A 21010-nucleotide genomic window follows, 5' to 3' on the forward strand; every position below is an offset into this window, starting at 1 on the left:
TTCTACAGTCTATATGCTAGGATAAGCTAAACTCAACTAAGCTAAGCTAAACTAAGCTAAGCTAAACACCTGCTGGCTGTGGCGTCATATTTAGCATATTATTGATCCCATAGCTAAAAAGCCTTTTTTTTTTTTTTTAAAAACGTGAAACTATTTTTTGCCTTCTCTACTTGGGCCTCACAGACCCCACAGAAACTGTTTACGCTTTGCTTATTATCAAACCAAATATAGCACATTATTGAAGTGGTAGATTTGGTGAGATTTATGCAGAAATTTGCCTAAACCAGTTATTACACCAAATATATCATGTTAAAAGGTAGGCATGCTCACATATGTATTTTTTAGTTTATCAAAAAATTATTCACAAAGACATCTACCATATTTTATCATGCATAGAGACATTACTTAAATTTTTGTCAGTCATAGCCATAACATCACCTGTCCATAGAAGCATCCATTATTTACCCATGTTGTGCAGCTGGTCTGTCAGATACCAAACAGAAGCAATGTGGCATTTTCTGTAGCACACATCTAACATGTCATTGTTTCAAAATCATGTTCATCAGCAGTACTCTTGAAATTAGGAAACATGTATTTAATTTAAATTGTGCTAAATCTTTTTTTTCTTCAAGTGTTCCCTTGTGGATAGAGTGCAGCTCCAGCTGCATTCTTCTGTGCAGCCCGACCCGAAGTCGACAGGTGGGCTGTTTTTTATGTCCAAACACGCTCCAGCCTGACGCAGTTAGTGTAACTGTAGCACTGAGTTTGTGTCAACTGTCACACAGTTGTTACTATGGTTACAGCTTGCCGGCACGCTGATATCACACTATATTTATTTGTTTTTACACTATACTACTAAAAGAACTTGAAAGCACCATGCAAATTGACCTGACTGAACCCAACCCAAAAGTTTTCATCAACACTTCGCCCAGCCAGTCGGGTCCCAGTGCGGGTCGGGTACCCACGCTCTACTCTACAAGAGTCGCTCTGTTGTGCAAGCAACAACTTAATATTGTGTAATATTAAATACTCAATAACAACATAACAAACGCAGCAGCTTGTAATTGATGTATTTTATTGTGAGATGGGGAGTCATAAAAAATGAACAAAAAAGAAAACAAACAAAAAACAATCACTATAAAAAAGATGACGTGTTAAAGGGGGAGGGGCATATAAAAACGGGCGTGGTCTTGACACTGACATAGAAAGTAACAAATTGGCACAAATAAAAACATAAGAACATACATCAATATTATTTTGGCTTGGCAAAAAGGACAGTTGGTGTGGTTAAGGATAATCCTTCAATAAAAACAGCACACACTCATGCTATTAGACATACTATTAGTTTTCAAGAGTTCAGTAGCTTCATATTAGAGAGGGGAAAGAAAACTAAAATAACATGAGAATGGATGCAGAAAGGTCACAGGTTCCAATTTTCAGGCTTGCAGGGTGCAGGTTTCTTTTTTTCCAAGGAAAAACATAATTTTGTTTGTTTCGAAAAACATACTTCAGTACACTGGAGTCTTATTTTTCGAGGCTTGTAGTTATTTGCCTTTGAATTGTTTTTTCCATACTAAAATATATTATCGTATTAATACAAACTACAGTATTGTACACTACATAGTGTAATAAATAACCATAAAGAAATATAAAAAAATAAGACACATAAATATAAAAGTTCTCTATGACTAAACAGACATACCCATCTCCTTGGGGGTGGGGATAATACTGCCATTGCTGAAAACATACAGTACACACACTGAAACAGAACATACAACATAAGAGACAAAAATAATACTGACAGGTAAAAACATTGTTGAATTAAACTCCTGGGATTCAGATTTGCCTACATTTTGTTACCTGAAGAGACATCTGAGCGTTTCATGGTGTGTTAAACAAGTGCACTGAATAAGCTTTGAAAGGCAGGACACAGTTAATAATTAGAAATCATACCTCATCCTCACCCATTAGAAAACATGTGCATTATAAGTCTTTTAGCCGCTCAGATTAGAAATAAAAGCAACTTATCTAAAATCTATGATACATGAATAGGTGGTCAGCTAAACTCTACTCTCTCAGGTGTGGTGGTGAGCCAAAGTCAACAGTATTCCGGCGTATTGGTTGATCTGGGACCCGGCAATACCTGATCGTAGCTTCAACAGCAATATTCAATGGCACTTCTGATATGCATGTTTGTCTTGTTTTAGATTTTTTGCATATGGCTCGGAGTGGGGCAGGGGTAGGTACAGGGAGGGTCAGACAGTTTTCTACATCCCCTTTCTGCTCGCTCTGAACATGTAAAGCAATAGTTCAACACTCTGAGAAAACACTCAAATTGACTTTGTTGCGGGGAGGTGATGAGAAGATCAATACCACTCTCGTATCTGTCTGGTAAATATGAAGCAGCAGATGGTTAGCTTAATTTAGCATAAATACTACAGGGGAAAATGCTAGCCCGCTGTTCATTACCACCCCCCTCCAGACACCATTTCTGTTAGCTTTAGCAGGTTTAGAATTAGCAGCTGTTTTCCTTTGTTCCGGTCTGCATGCTATGCTAAGCTAAGCGGCTGCTGGCTGCATATTTGACGGATAGCTTTACCTTGGTCTGGGTGAATTCTCGATTCTGATTGGCTGCAGGGTGTCCTGATAAACCTATGGACTACTATGTTCCAGTGAAACTGTCTGTTCACTGTTCTAAATGAACATATTACAGCCTGTATCTAATCTTACTGAGTGTAGTCCTTCAGTGCATCTTCCTCTGAACACCACAGGATGGCCGCTGTGACACACCAGCTGCCCCCTGAACACAGGCCATCCTCTCACATCCCATTCGCCCTTCGACTCTCTGCTTCAGGCTGCGGCTGACAGTACACATGGACTGTCATTTGTTCTTGAAAATCTGGACATTGATTTGGGGACAATGACTGGTTAGCTAGCTACTCTTCATGCTAAACATACCGTCAAACTGTCAACAGTAAGTTCGTATGCAATCTTACTGACTTTGACTATTGCTAGCATGACATTAGCTGTCTGGCTAACAGCTGAGTGAGGGTTCTATGAGCTGAGTGGACTAGTTTGTCTCACGCTGTCAAGTGGCATCTAAAGTGCGTCCTGTTCACTGGAGTCTTGTTCATTACCACTGCATGACCTTCTGGGATGGTAATGAATGTTCCAGCTGTTAGTCAAACCCTCACGTGTTGCCAGGGAAACAGAGTTTGTGAAAAACTTTTGATTGCAAAACATGAAAATGTAAATGAATGGTAAACTTGTGTGACTATGGTATTAGCGGGATGATGCCTTTCAAGGTGTCCATCGTCGTCCATTCATTCCTGGTGATGAACACCTCGTCAGGCAGTATCCCTTACATATGAGAGTGGCACAGACCTTCTCCTTTAACTCTCACCAAAACACAAATAAGCATATTTCCCAAAATGTCAAACTACTCCAATGAAACACTGATTTGTAAGGAAACGTTGACAACAGTGTGTCTAAAAGGAACTAAAAGACTGAAAGAAGACCAGTTCGCTTTCCATTGTTTTTCTTCTTAAGGCTCACAATTCAATCAAAAGAACATCAAAAAGACATGTTATGCTAACATCTGCTAGCGTGATGGCGTGGTACATCTAGTGCGGTAATACTGAAGGGTAGACAACACAACTCAACTGCTCAATCCATAGGTAAACCAAGCCACTTGTAGTGCACAGGATTTTTCTTAATTTCCTTCCAACTTAATAAAATACTGACTTTTTTGTTCATTGGCAATAAAAAGGTATAGAAATATCTCCCAACTGTACAGCTTTTAAAGGTTAAAATATGAGTGATAAAATTAGTAACACTGATAAAAAGAAATGACCCAAGGTGTTTTAGTAATAAAACATTATCTAAAACGTGTCGGCTCTAGCTTCCAAAGTCTGTATAATGCATTTCCTCCGTTTGTTAAAATTTGTGTTCGTCTTCATCACTTTCTTTACAAATGGATCTTTTGAACAGTGAGAAATCGTTCTCCTGTGAAAAAGTCACTAGTATTTTTTCAGGCACACCTGGATTTCTACACAGTAGTGAACTGAAACGATCTGTCAGGGTGACCAGACATCATCTCCTGCGTTCCTCCTCTGCACGGGGAGAGGAGGAATCTGATTGTGTCTCATGGAGGAGTCTGATTCCTCTTTTAGTCAGTATCTCCTTTCTCCTGCGCCGTCTGCTTCTAGTCTTCAGGAACCGTGCTCCTGTTTGTTTCGCCTCCACTCTCCTCAGTGACCTTCCCCTCCGCTTCCCCTTCTTCAGTCAACCCTTCTTCTGTATCCATCTTGACTTCCTCCTCTTCCTGAATGCTCCCGAGCACCTCCTCTTGCCTTGTGTCAGCCTCCTCTTCTTCCTCTCTCACCTCATTCTCCTCCTCTCCTCCTCCCTCCACCAATACTCTCTCTATCTCCTCCTCATTCCTGTCTTCCTCCTCCTCCTCATCCCCTCCTTCATCACCTATCTGCACTACCTGGATATCATCCATGTCCACCGCACCTTCCTCTTCCTCCTCCAACTCCTCCTCGCTCTCCTCATCCTCTCTGGTGCTGCTCCCTCGCTCGTCCGAGTCCAGCTGAGAGGGGGCCAGGAGCCGCCTCTGCACCCGGCTCAGGGCCTCCACCTCGGCCTGTACCTCGCCGTCCTCCTCGGGGCTCTCCTGGCCTCCAGCTTGGCTCTGCGTCTCCTTCTTGCAGTAGGAGTAGCGGTGGTTCATGTGCTGCGAGTAGGAGCCCGAGTGGGAGAAACGCTTGCCACACTTGTCGCACTGGTACGGCTTCTCCCCGGAGTGGAGCCGCATGTGTTCGATCAAGTGGTGTTTGTGTTTGAAAGCCTTGCTGCAGATGCCGCACTCGTGAGGTCGCTTCCCTGCAGAGACAGAGGAAATAAATATGTCAATGTCTCTGTTCAAGAAAAATGAGAATGCTGTTGAGTAAAACAGCACAGGAATGGGAGGGAAACAATAAACTCTGGCGTGATGGCAGTGAATCTGCTACATTATCGCGTGGAAGGTTGAGAGACCCATAACAGCATCCATCATCAATGTATCCAAGGAAAACTTCAAAACAATACAACAAAATCACAACAACTGTGCTCGAGAACCTTCAAGGAAACTTTATCCAGGCAGGGAACAGCTAGTTTCACCTTGGATGAGGTCATTTGGAGCTGAAAACTATGGTTGCACGCCAGGTATCAGAGCAATAAAGAAAAAAAATAAAACGCCTCTGAGAGCGTTGACCTGCACTTGGCCACGGAATCATCATCTCGGAGCGATCCAAATCACTACCAGAGCTCGCCTCTTGCAACATTTGGTGCTTCACATGAGAAGCTGGCAGTGCAGAGGTGGGGAGTTGGCGGAAAGAAATTCTCAGACCTCTTCTGTGCATGTTGAGTAATACCTGCTGGAATGGAGGTGTCCACCCTTCTTTACGCTCTAGCTCAAAATCCCCTTTCGCTCGCACTCTGACTCATCTTTCCCGGGACCCAACAGTGAGTGATGGTGAGACAAGTTCCGGTTCCATCTGTGAGTTTTGGCTGAGTTCGTGTGTAGGCCTGGGAAGCACATGTATTTACCTGTGTGTTCGTATTTGTGTCTCAGCAGCGAGCTGCTCTTCTGGAAGATCTTATCACACAGGTCACAGGCGTACATGCCGCTGTCCGTCTTCTTCATCTTCTTCCTCTGAGGGCCAGAGTCGGAGTCGTTCTGCTCCTCCACAGTGGACACGCCCTCTGAGTCCTGCTTCTCCTCCTGGAGAATATAAGACATCACATGTATTGTTTGAGTGAATGAGTCAGTACAAGAGAAGAAGTGTGTGTGTGAGCATCGCAGCAAATGACGCTGTATCCTATCCTACTCATAGCTGTCTCTGTCTCCTCTAGAAGCCACGGGATCCCAAACTGATTTGAACATTATTTAAAACTTCGACACGTGGTCGAGCTCGGGCGTTCACTTCAGACACTGCGGCGCTGTTTTGCTGTGAAGCTCCGGAAAAATGTTTTGTGGTCTATGAAACCTCACCTGACTTCCCATCAACATGGGGGGAGGAGATAATGACTGAATTTTAAGTTTTGGGTGAACTGTTCCTTTAACTAATATTCCCCTTGACCAACAACATGACCCCGCTGATTACTTATGAGCACACCTACAGTTTCCTCCTGTCCCTGGGCTGGTAAAAGTCCTCCAGTGATGCAGTGAGAGAGGATGTGAGGCTATATTAAAGAGAAGATATATACACAGGGCTCTTTTTTACAAGGCAGATCTATGCCAATCCACTTAACACGAGAGTATAATACAACAACAATAAATCAATGAGGCAGGCAGAGGTGTGCCGTTTAAACAGATTCCCACAGATCAATAGGGGCTCTGCAGTAAAGTGCAGCCTCATGTCCTCCTGGTGACAGCCCAGGAAGATCACTCACACACCCTGAGAGATCTACATCCATCATTACGGGCCCATTAGGTGTCTGCACAATGAAGAACTATTAAGGGCTATCATTTTTACAAAGCACTGAATCCTGACATTTCTATATATGACTTATTGATTAGATTTTGGATGGTTTCAGACTATCTATCATGTCCTTGTGCTTTTGAACAATGAGAAGTAATGATGTGGACTGAAGGGTTTGACTGATGGCTCCTAAAAGAGAAAAGCCAACTTGATTCCAACTCACTTCGTCTCAAACTGGCTACAGGATAATAGTCCTGTTAATCACCTGGCTTACAAAATAACAGTTTTAGAGTATGACCTGTGTGCTGTGGCTGACCTCTGAAAAGACCAGAGGAGTCTGAAACGCTGAGAAAGCAAATAAAGCTGTGAAAGTGTAAAAATAACTTCTTCCCTTGTATACAGCAGGCCACACAGTAACTGTACAGACAGGATTCATAAAGTCAGAGTTTGACACGCAAATATGCTAATAAATGTTCTTGGTTGGAGTTATTTAGTAACAATCTACACTGTTACCTGTATCTGTACAACAAACTAAATGATCTGTATCCATGGGTTGATCAGAAGTTGCTATCATTATTATTAATTAGAAAACTATTTACAGAACAGCCTCAGAACTGAGTTTCAGATCAATGTTTTTGATCACAAGAGTATGTGAACAAATTACAGTTTAAGTTTTTTTTTTTTTTCTGAATTTAAGGGAATAAACTTCTGTCAGCTACCAAATGAGGATTTTCCTTCATCACAAATCAGAATTGACACACTACTCAGATGATACTCGTAAAAAGTCAATTATCTGCATCAGATACCGAGTACACGCTCCATCCTATATTTAACATATTATCACTCATTCGGAGTATCCTTGTTGCCTGGTAAGCTCCATGAAAAAACTATCACAGTGACCAAACAATGACAAAGAGTCCTGCGACCCTTCCATAAAGCTGCAGCATGTTGCTTTAAAACTTTTTGTATGGATTAAAGGAGCAGTTCACACAAAAATGAAAAATCGATTATCCCAATGCAGATAGAAAGTCAGGTAAAGTTTCGTAGTCCACAAAAGATTTCTGGAGCTTCACAGCAGAACAGCGTCGCAGCATTCTCCTAAACAACTGCAGTAGATGGGGACTTGTTTTAAAACGTTTAAAAACAGGTGAAAGGAAACATGAAATGAGATTTTATGAGATCCCAAATTAATTTGAAAAGACGTTATTTTCATTTTAAGCCGAAAGCTTCACTGTAGCTGCTTAGCTATAAGCATTAGTGCCCGCCTGTCTGCAGTGGGTGCATGAGCTCAACTGTGTGTTGAGGGTGTAAATAACCTGTTTTCAAATCAGTTTGGTAGCATGGAGCTTCCAGAGACTTTGATTACACCAGACGAGCTGTATGGAGCCATTTCATGTTTGCTTTCATTTGTTTTTATACGTTTTAAAACAAGTTCCCAGCTACTTTTTTGCTGCGTTTTGCTGTGAAGCTCCAGAAATGTTTTGTGGAGAACAAAACACCTGACCTATCAGCATGGGGGTAGGCTCTGACTGAATTTTCATTTTTGGGTGAACTGTTCCTTTAACCAAACAAGTTAAACAGGGCACCTGAAATAGTGACGTTTAGAGGCTTAGCATACAGATATGAGAGTAAAATTGATCTTCTCATCCAACTCACAATAAAGCAAATAACTGTATCAACCAAAATGTCAAACTATAATTTTAACAAAGACTCTAGACAGGAAAGTTGTTCCTATATGGTTACACACCTTGATTCCATTGAGGTGGATGGTCTCGTGTGTCTCGGTCCCCGCGGGGCTGTTTGCTGTAGTGGTATAGGTGTACGCCAGCTGGGGGATCAGGATAGTCTGTTTGTTGTTAGCGGCTAGTGCCCTGAGGCATTGCATTGTGGTCACAATGTCGAGGGGTTTGGCACTTGGCTGGCTGGCGTACAGTGCAATGGGGCTGGTGCCCATGGCTGAGAGTGGCGATGCCTCTTTCTTTGTGCAAGTTAAGTTTAGGGGTTCATCCACATTGGTCGAGCCAGAAGAAGGGGAGGGGTATACGCGGGCTTTAGCCACCACTCTCTCTGCTTCTTCTCTGGCTGGCTTTGGCAGCGACAGGTCGAGGGGTCCCTCAGTGCTCTGGGGTGGCTGGGCTGGGATGGGACCGCCAGCTGTCAGGTTTAGTGGTGAGGGTGAGGCCGGTGAGCTGTGGGTGCCATTGACCTCTGCTGGGGTGGCTTCTGTAGGGCTATCCTGGGTCACAGAAGGGCTCGTATTGGCTGTATCCTTCCCTGGGACCAGAGACACCACACTGTTTGCTTCACAGGTATCCTCTTCCTCTGAGGGAGGTGTCGGGGCGCCCAGTGATATCTGACCCTCTTGCATTTTATCAAACCACTTCTTAACCACATGGATTGGCAGGCTGACCGAGTCAGAGATCTTGGCCAGCTCATCCTTAGTGGGCTCTGCGTTTAAAGCAAAGTACGCCTTGAGCAGGGACAAGAGGTTTTTAGGCTGGTTGCAGAGTCCTCCCTCTGACAGCAGGGCGGCAACAGCAGACTCAGACTTATCCAGGCCTGCTCCATTCAGCCTGAGACCATCTGTCTTGCAGTGCTTGAGGGCATGGAGTGCTTCCAGCCCACCGGGACAGTTATCACACAGGAGACAAGTTTTAGTGGTCTTTTCCTCTTTGTCTTTAGTCTCATTGGGCCTGGTGCCACTGATGGTGAGATCTTCTGGGAGTTTCTGGGACTTGAAGGTGTCAGTGGTGGTCTGAGCTGGTAAGTTCGGCTCAGGCTCTTTCTTCAGGTTTTGGGCTGTGAGCTGGCCCTGGTTGGGGTCCAAACTGTAGTTTATAATGATTTTTGCATTTCCATCCTGACCCACAATAGGCAGACTGATGGCTGAGATGAGTTGCTGTTGCGGGGCATGGAGAGTTCCAGTGGTTAACCCTGAGTTCACCTGTCCCTGGCTTTTGGCATTGCTTTCCAGCACCTGCCGAATAACGTTACCATCCACTGCCACTTTGAGAGCATTCTGCAGGTCTGCCAGGTTGATGCTGATGGGGGACACCAGCCCCACAGTGGGCAGGACCACGGCCTGGACTGTACCCTGCAGAGGAGCTGCAGCACCTCCATTAAAAATCCCATTCATGGCGCTCACAGTTTGGGATGTTAGCACCGTTGGCTTGTACTCGTAGTCCACAGGCTCGGTCTTGATCTGGTTGAGGGGCAGCTGCTCCTGCAGGGGCTTGCTGTGCTCCAGCTTCTCTCTAATCTGGGTGCGGAGGACTGAGGGCGGTGTGGGCAGCACTGGTGATGGACCCTGGGTCTGGGTTTTGGCGTTCCCTAAGCGTGGTCTGCCGTTAACTGAGATGACACTGATGCACTTCTTACTGCTGATGTGGGAGCTGTACGAGCCTGAGTGGGAGAAGCGCTTCTTGCAGTTGGAGCACTCATAGGGTTTCTCTCCTGAGTAAAACCACAGTGTGTATGACAGAGGGGAGATAGGGAGAGGGTGGGGGCAGAAACAGATTTCCATTAGTGAATGAAGCTAAATGAGCAGGCTAGGCTATGAGCAGTATGGCAGGAAAAAGCTCTAATGCATTTCAATGATGCTTAAACGCTGATGTAATGGCACCACTGGGAAATGCCCTCCTCTAATTGCTGTCCCATAATGCCAAAAGAAACACAATTACGTAACATTAAGGAAGAGCACACAATGGCCTGAAACACCATGAAGGATTTCTAAATAAAGGGAATTGTCTCAAACATAAATAATATATATATTGATTCAATGGACACTGAAACATCTGTGACCAGCACACAGCAAAGACATACACACAAGACCTCCTCACGTGCATGCACACACACTGAATGCTGCCATGGTGACAGGGCTTGTCCACTCACCGCTGTGGATGCGTAGGTGCTCCTTCAGATGATGCTTGTATTTAAATGCTTTGCCACATTCAGTGCACTTGAATTTACGATTGCCTCCCGACTGTGTGATGTGTCTCTGTCGGATGAGGGGAGAGGGGACATTCAGTGAGACACACAATGAAAACACAACCTTTGAACTGCTACTAATTCATGTCACAATGTCATTAATCAATCGGGGGCAAAAGCTCATGTTTATTTGTCATGTTCGGAAGCAAACTGCTAAAGAAGCAGGACTGAGCTTCTATGTTTGTTTGCATAATTAAGAATCACTTTGTCAGGAGTAGTGTGGTAGTGTAGTGTGTCACAACTAATCCAGCTGCACTGAGTGGTTCAAACAGAAAATGTGATGTAGGCTGATGCATACAGTAGGGTCCAACAGTCTGAGACCGCCCGTGAAAACACTTGTATTTGTTTAGAATGGAGTTTCATAAAAAAAAGTTTGAGTGAAAAGTTGAATCTTTGAAAAATGTCCATACATTTCAGAATATCTTAGTATTTAGTTTGTCCCCCTTTTGCTTTAATGACAGCATGCACCTGAGCTGCATGGACTCCACAAGTTTGTACAAAACCTGCTGACTCATGTTGTCCCAGCATGATTTGACAGTGTTCCACACAACTTAGAGCTTTGCAAGGACTACTTGAAGACCAAAGAAGACCAGGGAGTCCTGACTGTCATGGACCCTCCTCCACAGTCACCTGAGCTCAGACCCATTCAACACTGGACGACTGAGGAAGCCGAACATTCAGTGACATCACAAGAAGCTTTGTGGAGCACTGTCAGGTCGTGCTGGGACAACATGGCCATCCAGTCAGTGTTTATGGATGAACTACAAAGTGCTTATTAACATTTAGTATTATAAACACCAGTTGCAACTTTATAAAAATGCTATTGTTATTAATGCTTAATAAATAGTTTATAAAGCATTTCAGTTTTTATTAACAGCATAATAAATATTAACTAATATTTAACGAACTATAAAATGACCATTTATCAAATGATTGTTATTAAAAAATGTTACTGAATAACTTCATTATCATAGTACCAGGGCAGCAGTATGCTCTTAAAGGAGGATTCTGCATTAAGAATTGTAATCCAATAAAAGGATATGTGCTAAAAACTGCATTTCTACTAACAACTAAGACTAGGTTGCACCAACAAGGATTCACTTCATCTAAGATTAGCTCTAATCAGAGTTTAGTTAAACTAAGTTTTAAATGAGTAAATCCAGATTTAAGCAGAGCAAAGTTTGTTTATGTAAACTAAAGTTAAACAGAGTTTAGTTCATGTGGAGATGCTACTCAAATTCAAATAAATATACAAATAAAATCAATTTAGGTGCTGTCAGGACCTTGTTAGTATAAAAGAGGGGACAGACTGTTGGCTGCTCTGTATTTCTGAATGACATGTCATGTTGTTTACTAGTCAGCTAACAAGATAGCTTAACTGTTACATCATGCTCACTTTCAGCTGTTTCAGGAGCCGTGTTCAGTTACTGCTGGTGAAAACACAACATGGTTTTGCTCCTTCATAATAAAAGCTTTCAAATGACAAAATGACAGGAATGTTTTTGTGAAGAATTCATTGGGAACAAAATGTGCATTTTACCACCGAGGGAGCACATGTGGAAATGCCCTGAAGTTAACTGGCTGGATCTCTTTCCCCGTCAGTCCAGTCTTCCAGAACTGACTGAACTGGTATCTTGATAGAAGTTCAGCAGCATCATAAAACACATGTGGTTTGAGTCTGTCCCTTTATTGTTATCCACTAACTTGATCCTTTTGCTCAGTTCATTTCTCAAAGACAGCCGTGTTGAAAGTTAAACCTCCTCAAGTGTTAGTCTAAAGTTAATCCCGGATGACGGTTTGAATAGGAGTTTAGAGTTTTGGTGCAACAGAACTAAATTTAATCTAGTTTAAGAGAAAAACATAAACCGAGGTTTAAAGAGAGGTTCACACTTATTCTTTCCAAATGTTAAGCTGGTTTGAAAGTGTGGTGCAACAGAAATGTAAACTTAAACCATGATTTAACCAGGTTTAAAACTTAATCCTTGTTAAGTTAACGTAATGTGAAATGCTTCTAACAAAAGATCCCAGAACAGGATATTTTTCCTGCCTCAGCTGAAAGTGTTTTATCAGAATCCGGTCGTGACCAGTTGGTCAGTCAGTTTTTACCTGATCCCGTCCGCCCTTGTGGACCGTCATATGCCTCTCCAGTTGAGCGCGGTATGCGAAGCTGTAGCTGCACTCGGGGCAGCTGAAGCTCTCTTCGGTCTTCTCGTGCCGGTACTTGATGTGCTCCTTCAGGGAGCTGTAACGCTTGTAGCCACGTGCGCAGTACGGGCAGGTGAGCAGCTGAGAGAAGGAGTCAGGAGTTCCTGGATGAAAAAAAAACACAAGAGGAGAGTGTTGTAATGACATATGTTGGAGTGAAGGGGGAGGAGAAGAGGGGGTTAAAAACACATGGTCAATAGGGAGGGTTCTTTGATGTTACACAAGGCCTGCCACAGTCACACTCCTCTGCTATTTCACCAATCTCTGAGAGGTCCTCCCCCACAGGTAAACAGCACCCAGGTAATCAAATGGATAAAAGCTGATTAGTGATCCATAGCAACGCTTTCCTGTCATGATAAAAATAGCCAGTTCAGGGCTGGATTTTGTTTTTTTTGCTTTTGTACTTCTCGCTGACATAAAGCCCAGCGATTACAGCTTTCACACGCCTGAAATTCCATCATGTGATTGCCTATTGTGCGTTAGAGGCCTTTCAAAAAACACCCACGCATGGAAGGAAAAGTGAGCTTGGTAAACAGCAGCCGCCTGCTTACATCCAAGCTGGTGAACAGAGGGTCTCGGTGGCATGGCTCCCACACAGGTAAAGCATTACTTTGTTAACAGGTGATGTATTAAGTTCCCCTGCGGGACAGGTGAGGGCCTCGGGATGGGAATGCACACACATTACTGCCCAGGTAGCTGTGAGTCAGAGCTCGCACGTCCGTGACAAATTTGCTCAGGTGTTGCTGTTTCTCTTCCTCCCCTCTGCCTCTGCCTCCCCCCCCTCTCTTTTTTCCCCTGCTGTGTTAACAGGTAAAAGCCAAAAGCCCGGGAGCAATAAAGACCCCAGTGTGCTGCACTCAACAAATAGCGGTGTGTGTAATGATGTCGGAGAGTGGCGTTAATGGGGTGGAGTTAACACCTGAGGTGAGACAGAGAGCAGGTAGAGCCAGCCCCGGGGGGCGAGTAATTACTGGGTAGGTGCAGTAATAGTGTGAGAGCTCAGTGACTGTGAGCTCCTGGGTGGAAATGGTGGTGTGTGTTTCAGTGTGTGTGTGATTTAAGGACACTGCACCTTGCTTGTGTGTGCTACTAATAACGATACGAATGGCACAAAGCACATAATAGTTCTTTCTGGAAAGGGCTATGAGAGTGTTTTGGGTCATTCCATACAAACTCACCTGGGTCTTCCCAGTTCATGTCGTGGATATTCTTGAAAAAATATGTAAAGATTTCTATCAAATTCATGGGATCCTGCAAAATGCTACAGCTGTACTCCAAATACTTCATACAATACATCATTTTGATGATCCTCTGTATGTGTATTCTAACCTCACCAACTGCATTTTTCACTGGATTGGGTTGAAATGTGTCCTGAACATCCAAGAGACCCTAGGGATGCTTAGTGTTCATTTAAATAGTTGTTGCAGAATATCTGTAGTAATCAAATTAATAACAATAAATATTTTTTTCCCAAACTAGGAATCATTCATTTTCAAAAATTAATATACCCACTAGTTTTCACTTTGTAACAATTAAATGTTGACTCAGTGTAGTATTAATATAGTTATATCACATCTACAAGTTATGTGGTCCTGCTTAAAATGTTTTTTATATGAATCTTTAAAGAAAGTCCGAAACATGAACTGGGAAAAGTTATTAATTCTTGGTGAGTTGACATGAAATTACCCTCTTGATCATTATTATTATTTTTTTTTTTAAATCATCTTTTCATGCCTTTATTTGATAGTATAGCTTGAAGACTGCAGCGAAGCGCCACAGGTTGGATTCAAACCCTTCTGTACATGTGACACAAGCGCTACCAACTGAGCTCCCGGTGCACATTTTTACAGTTTTTGGGATGTGATGGCTGTGTGATGATGTCCTGTACCGTTCTCGTCATGGATGCTGGCATCAGGGGTGCCCTGACGTCGAGGCTCGTCCTCCGGGGCCTCTGGGTAGATGACGGCCGTGTCTCCCTGCTGGAGCATCTCCTCCATGAGGGCGTCTCTCACGTCATCCTCACCGTCTGACCCGCAATCCTCCTTCACTGTGAAGGGACAAACACACACTGATTAGAGTGAAGAGAAACAATCGATTACAGGCAGAAAATCATCGTGTTTTTTCTATCGACGCAGGCTGCACATATGAAACCTTGTATATGAAATGTGATAAACCAATAATGTCACAGAGTGTCATCAGAGCTGAACGGGATCTTGCAGTCCAAGCCCTTGATCATGACAAGTTCACCAGCCTGGAGTGAGGTGTGCAGCATTTGGAGAAAAAGACAAACATCCTGGATGCTGTTGTTCACAATAGGGTGAGAAAACTAATTAGCATCAAAGGCCACAGGCTACTGTATGAGCATCAGCCTCTTTGTAAGAACTGAATGGCAAGCCTCTATTCACAATGTTAGGTAAGGTACTTGTTGAGACCACGACTGATAATTAGGTGATGAATCTTGTCCCGGTGTATTGTGGTGGATAGATATCACGCAGGAACTCACACACACACACACACACACACACACACACACACACACACACACACACACACGCTGCTGTGCTCTCTGGAGAGGCTTGGCCTTCAGACTGTGCTTAATATCCCAGCAAATGAGAACCTGCATGTGGGAGCCGAGCGTGATTTTCCTCCACATCACATGAGCCCGGCTAGCTAGTCTAACGAGCACTAATTACTGAGCTGCAGCTTATAGGAAGTGTAACCTGAGGATGGAGTTTAGGATAAACCAAAGCTTCCTTCCCTGTTTCCGTCTCTGCTCTCCCAGAGCTTCCTGAAGTGGATACCGGAACTAAGTATAGTGTGTCAGCGATTAAACCGAGCGTTATTCCTCAATGGATGTGTTAGTTTGCCTGTGTGTATCAATACACAGAATAAGTACAAGGGTGAGCTATGGGCTAAAAGCAAAGTTAGGCTACTGTGGCTGTGTTTACCGGGCAGATGTTTCATGAATTGCTTTAAGCACTCCCCCTGCTTAGAGGAGATCTGAGAATTGTGTTTTGTGAATTGTGTGTGCGTTGAAAGACGGGGCCAGCTGTGTCCTCTGTGGAGACAGGAACAGGTGTAGCACTTCATGACTCACCGACGCACAGTGAATACCAGTACTCTTAGATACAGCCCTGCTCTGGCTTCCTCTAGTGCACTTTGACAAAGCCATGAAACAATATGAGCACACTCATTTGTTGCTATGGTTATTGGAGACCGTTCGAAGAAACCTCCCGCGCTCTGAAACACCCGTGAGAGATAATACAGAGAAAGAAGCTATGTGCTGGTGAACATGTGTGTGTAAAGCAGAAGCCAACAGCAGGTGCTGAGAAAGTTGAATTCAGGAATTCTCATCATACAGTGGAGGCTCAGGAACACATCAGGGGCTGCTTGCCCCCACATATTACACAGCATCGCTCCCATGACCTCAGCAGCATCAGCAACATCCCTTAGATAAGTTTGCCATATTGTTCATCATCTTAAAGAAACAGTTTGACATTATGGGGAATGTGCTCATTCACTTTCTCTTTAAGAGTGAGTTGAATAAATCTACACCATTAATGCCTGAGTGTTAGATATGAAGCTAATTTTTCATGTTTCCAGTCTTGAAAAATCTAAAGCCCCTCTCCCTGTTTGTAGCAGGAATATCGCACCGTCATCACTGTGTAGAACGTATGAGGACAGAACCTCTGAGCCAGCAGTGAGGCAGTAACTGTGTATCTTGCTAGAACAGCAGTCTGGTGGCGATGGTAATGTGTTACGTCCAATTATTAACCACGCCCCCATTCTCTGACTGAAGAAGAATGATGACTGTTAAAACAGTAAGACTGGCTCGAGTGGGGCTTTAAACAAACAGGCTTCTGGCAGCAGCCTTATATCTACCAGACAGATATGAGAGTGGTATTGAAGAAGACAGCATCAAGTACATTTTCCACTTGTCAAACCATTCCTTTAAATGAATTGTCTTTCAGTTGTTTTCAACTGTACTTTCGACTGTTGACAATACATCATAAAACATGCTGAATGCAGGGAAAGTGCTGATCCGGCTGTGTTTAGCTCCCATCCTGTGCTCAAAGGCAGCATCCAAACACTCAGACACACCTCTAGGCTACTAAATGTTGAGCATGTGTGTGAAGTGGGAGTCCCAGTTGGGGGTCTGTGGTGCAAAGGTATGACAAGCTGTTGTATTCACTCCTTGTGAATGTGTGTGTGTGTGTGTGTGTGTGTGTGTGTGTGTGTGTGTGTGTGTCTGTTTGTCTCTCTCGGCTCTTTGTTAAGTACAGAGCGAGGCCAGAAGGGTTCACAGCCTTGCTGAGGCGGCCCTGTGTTATCAGGCTGCTCCCCTGACATGAAACATCACACAGGCCATTTATGTGCTGACGCAGGGATGTGAATGCACCACTGCACAAGTGAAAAAAATCAGTTCAAAAGCCCCAGAACAAGGGCCCCGTGAGGTTGTGGCAGGACATTTTGTTGCAGTTCTGATCTAAAAAATAGTTTGTTCTTTATTTATTCTACAGTGTAACCTATGGTGCGTCTTCCAACAAAATCAGCAGACCACCCACTCCCTGCTCTTCTCTCTCCCTCGTTCCTTTCTCATCCTTCTCTGCCTACATCTCTGCAACGTGATACAACAGTATCCCATGATGCATTTCCTGCCCTGGTCGACCTTTGCCCCCACCACTTCCTGTGGTCGTGCTTCCAGACCCGTTTTTAGATTCTATCTTGGATGTGTGAGACGTATCGGCGATAAGGATTTGTACAAACAGCTGAAATATTCCACAATCATTAGCAAAGATGTTAGCCTTTATCTCTCATCAACAGGAGGCAACAGGCAACAGGGGGAAGATGTGAGCTATTTCCAAATCTAGGATGATTTGCTTATCCTTGGCTTGGTGCTATCAAGCATTTGTGCTGTGTCTCCACTGGACAATCTTCCCGGCTCTCTAGAGAGTCTTCCTTTCCTGTGCAGAAGGGTGGCTCGGTTTTAAAATCACATTGTGACATAAGGCACGCAGGAATGTAGGTGTTCCTGTGTGTCCACACAGTCCCTGCTGACAAAATGATCCAAACGGATTTGAGACCAATTCTAAGAAACATCAAATATCAGCATTGCATGTCAGGCCAAGAGTGAAGAAACAGTCAAGTGTCCTTCTGCGTGAGAGCCTTGCAACCTCACTGCTGGTTGGAATAATGCAGTACAGCACAAGTGCCCATCAAACACACTCAACAAACAACCAGCTCATCTTCTAGTGGCTTTAAGCTATATTTCCATGCAGTTAAACCCAACCTTTCACTCTCATTAAGTGCCATGCAGCCTCCCCATATCAAAGCTCTCCAACTCCACCCTGCCCATTTTCTGAGATGTAATCATGCTCTCCAACTCATCACATATAAAGGAGAAGCCCTCCCAGGTCAACGCTCTCTCTGCCTTTTCCTCCCCTGGGGTTAGTCAGCCTGTTCTTAGAGGAGAGCAGGCTGGAGTTTACTGCACCAACACTGGGCTGTTCCACCACTACATAATCATTTAGGAGTGAATGAGTAATGACAGCGAGCAGGGGGCCCATGATACCATGTAATCAAGAGGAATGATTCAGAACAAGAGAAACAGTGAGAGAGAACAAGAGCATAAAAAAAGAAGCGAAGGGGAGGAACAGGAGAGGAGAGGAGAGGAGAGATGGCAAAGCCCTGAAAAACCACCTTCTGGTTTTGGAGCGCGGCAGTCTCTGGAGAAGGGGTGTCAAGGTTTTAATTTGAAGCGAGCTGGGCTACACTGAGGAGAAGATTAGTGGGTGGTGGTCACTTTCAAGGCTGCACCAGAGACTTCTCTGTTCTCAGGAGTGAAACCAACGGAGGGAGGGATGACGGGATGAGAGACGAGAGAAGTGTGTTTGTTTAAAGGACTGTGGCTTTCTCCATGTTTCATCAGTCCGATCCAGAGTGACAGCAAAGTGCGTGTGATGTATGAGATGAGGGCTGGAGACAGAGAGAGCAAGAAGGAGAGGTGTGTGTGTGTGTGTGTGTGTGTGTGTGTGTGTGTGTGTGTGTGTGTGTGTGTGTGTGTGTGTGCACATGAGTGAAGGCAAAAGAAAATATGCCTGATCAGGCATAACTGTGGAGCGCAGCCAGCTCTCTGAGCTGTTTCAGTGTAACTCATGCTTTTGAAGTGTTTAATGTTCACGAGCCCCAGCCAAAACCAATGACATTATTCTTCCTCCAACTTTCCCTTTATGCAAGGAGGTACAGCTGGAGAGCGCTGATGAACATGACAGCATAGTCTGGGGAATAGGTGTCTACGCTGTGCAGGTCTGTGGTTTAACCGTGTAAATGTATGTGTGCACGTGCAAACCGAAACCTCACAACTGAAACTGACTGAGCTGAAACTCAGGTCAACTCACTGGAGAGGAATTTCTAAAAATCCCTCCCTAAACTGAAAGCGAGAGGTCGCTGGACATTTTTGCATGTGCTAACTCGACCTCTTGCAAAATCAAAGCCCCCCTCAATCTCACACATCTCTCAGCAGTGAAAAGGTCCAGCCAAAATCTGCTCGGAGCAACACCCTTAATATCTAATTACATTTCATATGGTCTTGTCACACATACTGTTGTACACACTGTATTTGGCACAGGCCTGAAAACAGCGTCAGAGGATTTATATGCACATGCAGCATGAGGTCAGGAGAGCAACACAGAGGCCTTGGGCCCAGGTTGAAACACCAACATCCCTCAGCACCTGCAATTGTTGTTTTGGGAGTGGGGGGGTTGTGACGTCAGCCCTTCCTGTGGCAGCGGGCTGCCTCTGATGTCACTTCCATGCGGTTTGAGGTAAAAAGGAGTTCACGGCGGCCCCTCCAATGCCCACCAGTGCCATAAAGCTCTCCACTGGCTCTGAGGCTATTTTCTGTGCGTGAAGGTCTCTCCCTCTGCTGGCATTGTCTTTGTTTAATATCGTGCTTCCTGCCTTAGTTGGAAACCCACAGCGTGTAGTACCTGTTTCCTTACACTCCATGTTCCACAATGAGACAAAGCCTGGTACTTAACTGCACACAGATGTCAGAGAGAAATGTCTTAACTTAGCCTGCATCACGTCAGTGAGGTCAAAATGATAAAGCAGCAGTCAAACAATTGATGTAACAAAACATAAAGAATGTTTATGTGCTGGAGCCATTTGTGAGCAATGCTCTTTTATTTGCCATTGTTTTAAAGGTAATAGTCTTTTTCATTACAGACGATAATATCAGCTGAACAGTGTGTGAAAAGTTGAATCTTTTCAGAATATCTCAGTATTTGTTTTGTCCCCTTTTGCTTTAATGACAGCATGCACTCAACAAGTTAGTGTTAAACCTGCTGACTCATGTTATCCCAGCATTATGTGAGCGCACTCCACAAACTCCTTGTGATGTCACAGGATGCTTGTCTTTCTCAGTCTTCAAGTGCCCCCATAAATGTTCAGTGTGGTTGAGGTCAGGACTCCTTGGTCTTCTTTGGTCTTCCAGTAGTTCTGTCAAAGCTTTGAGGTGTGTTTGGGCTCATTATCCTGCTGCAGTATGAAGTCAAGCCAAATCATGTATAAAGTTTTTTTTTTTGTCTGAAATTATGTTTCTGGCCTTTTCGTGGTTCTATTGGTCAGGATAGCTTCAGAGTGACAGTAAACAGGATGAGAGAGAGAGGGAGAATGACATGCAGCAGAGGGCCACAGGTCGGATTTGAACCCTGTGGGCTACTGCGGTGAGGACCAACTGAGCTACCTCGGTGCCCAGGACTAAAGGTTTCTAAGGGGCTGTGCACAGAACTCTAAAAGACTTTGCAGAAACTGGATCAGTTATCGAAAGTGTGACCACACCATCAGAATATCAATATATGAAGCTTACTTCCTTTCCTGAGTGATAGAAAAGAAACATCATCACTGATACAAACTTGGGGAGTCCATGTCGAGTGCATGCTGTCAATAAAGCAAAAGAGGGAAATACCAAAAACTCAGATATTCTGAATTTCATGGATATTGTCCAAGATTCAACTTTTCACACAAACTTAAGCTGATATTATCATTTTTAATGAAAAAATAGTGTTTTGTCTCGTGGTCTCAGACCTTTGCACCCTATTTTACATCTTATGAAGTTATTTATTCTGATACTACAAATGAAGTGAAACATTTGCCAGTGTAATTTGGGAATTCGATGTGAAATATATAAACTGGCACTTGTCTAAAGACAATTCTGGCAAATAATGAATCAAGTACTGTAATCATCCACTGGCATCACTTTTGGAAAATTTAAAGCAGAAAATAAGATTACATGAGAACCTATAGTGAACTTTTCCGCAATGCAGTAGAAGAAGTCACAGAACAGCGTG

The 21010-nt window shown here is 43.9% G+C and overlaps 1 protein-coding gene across 1 annotated transcript in view; it reads right to left on the minus strand.

The window, feature by feature from the left end:
- Positions 1-1058: 1058 nt before the first annotated feature.
- Positions 1059-21010, minus strand: part of zeb1b (zinc finger E-box binding homeobox 1b) — a 54437-nt gene continuing 34485 nt past the window's right edge. The window contains exons 3-8 of the mRNA XM_084340837.1: positions 14548-14706; positions 12561-12763; positions 10359-10464; positions 8215-9920; positions 5593-5767; positions 1059-4887 (exon numbers count right to left, since the gene is read on the minus strand). Coding sequence (XP_084196963.1) covers positions 4205-4887; positions 5593-5767; positions 8215-9920; positions 10359-10464; positions 12561-12763; positions 14548-14706 — 3032 coding nt within the window. The 3' untranslated portion in view covers positions 1059-4204. The remainder of the gene's footprint in view (positions 4888-5592; positions 5768-8214; positions 9921-10358; positions 10465-12560; positions 12764-14547; positions 14707-21010) is intronic.

This window comes from Pagrus pagrus (assembly GCF_965226575.1).
Source record: "Pagrus pagrus genome assembly, chromosome: 20".
Classification (NCBI taxonomy): Eukaryota; Metazoa; Chordata; class Actinopteri; order Spariformes; family Sparidae; genus Pagrus; species Pagrus pagrus.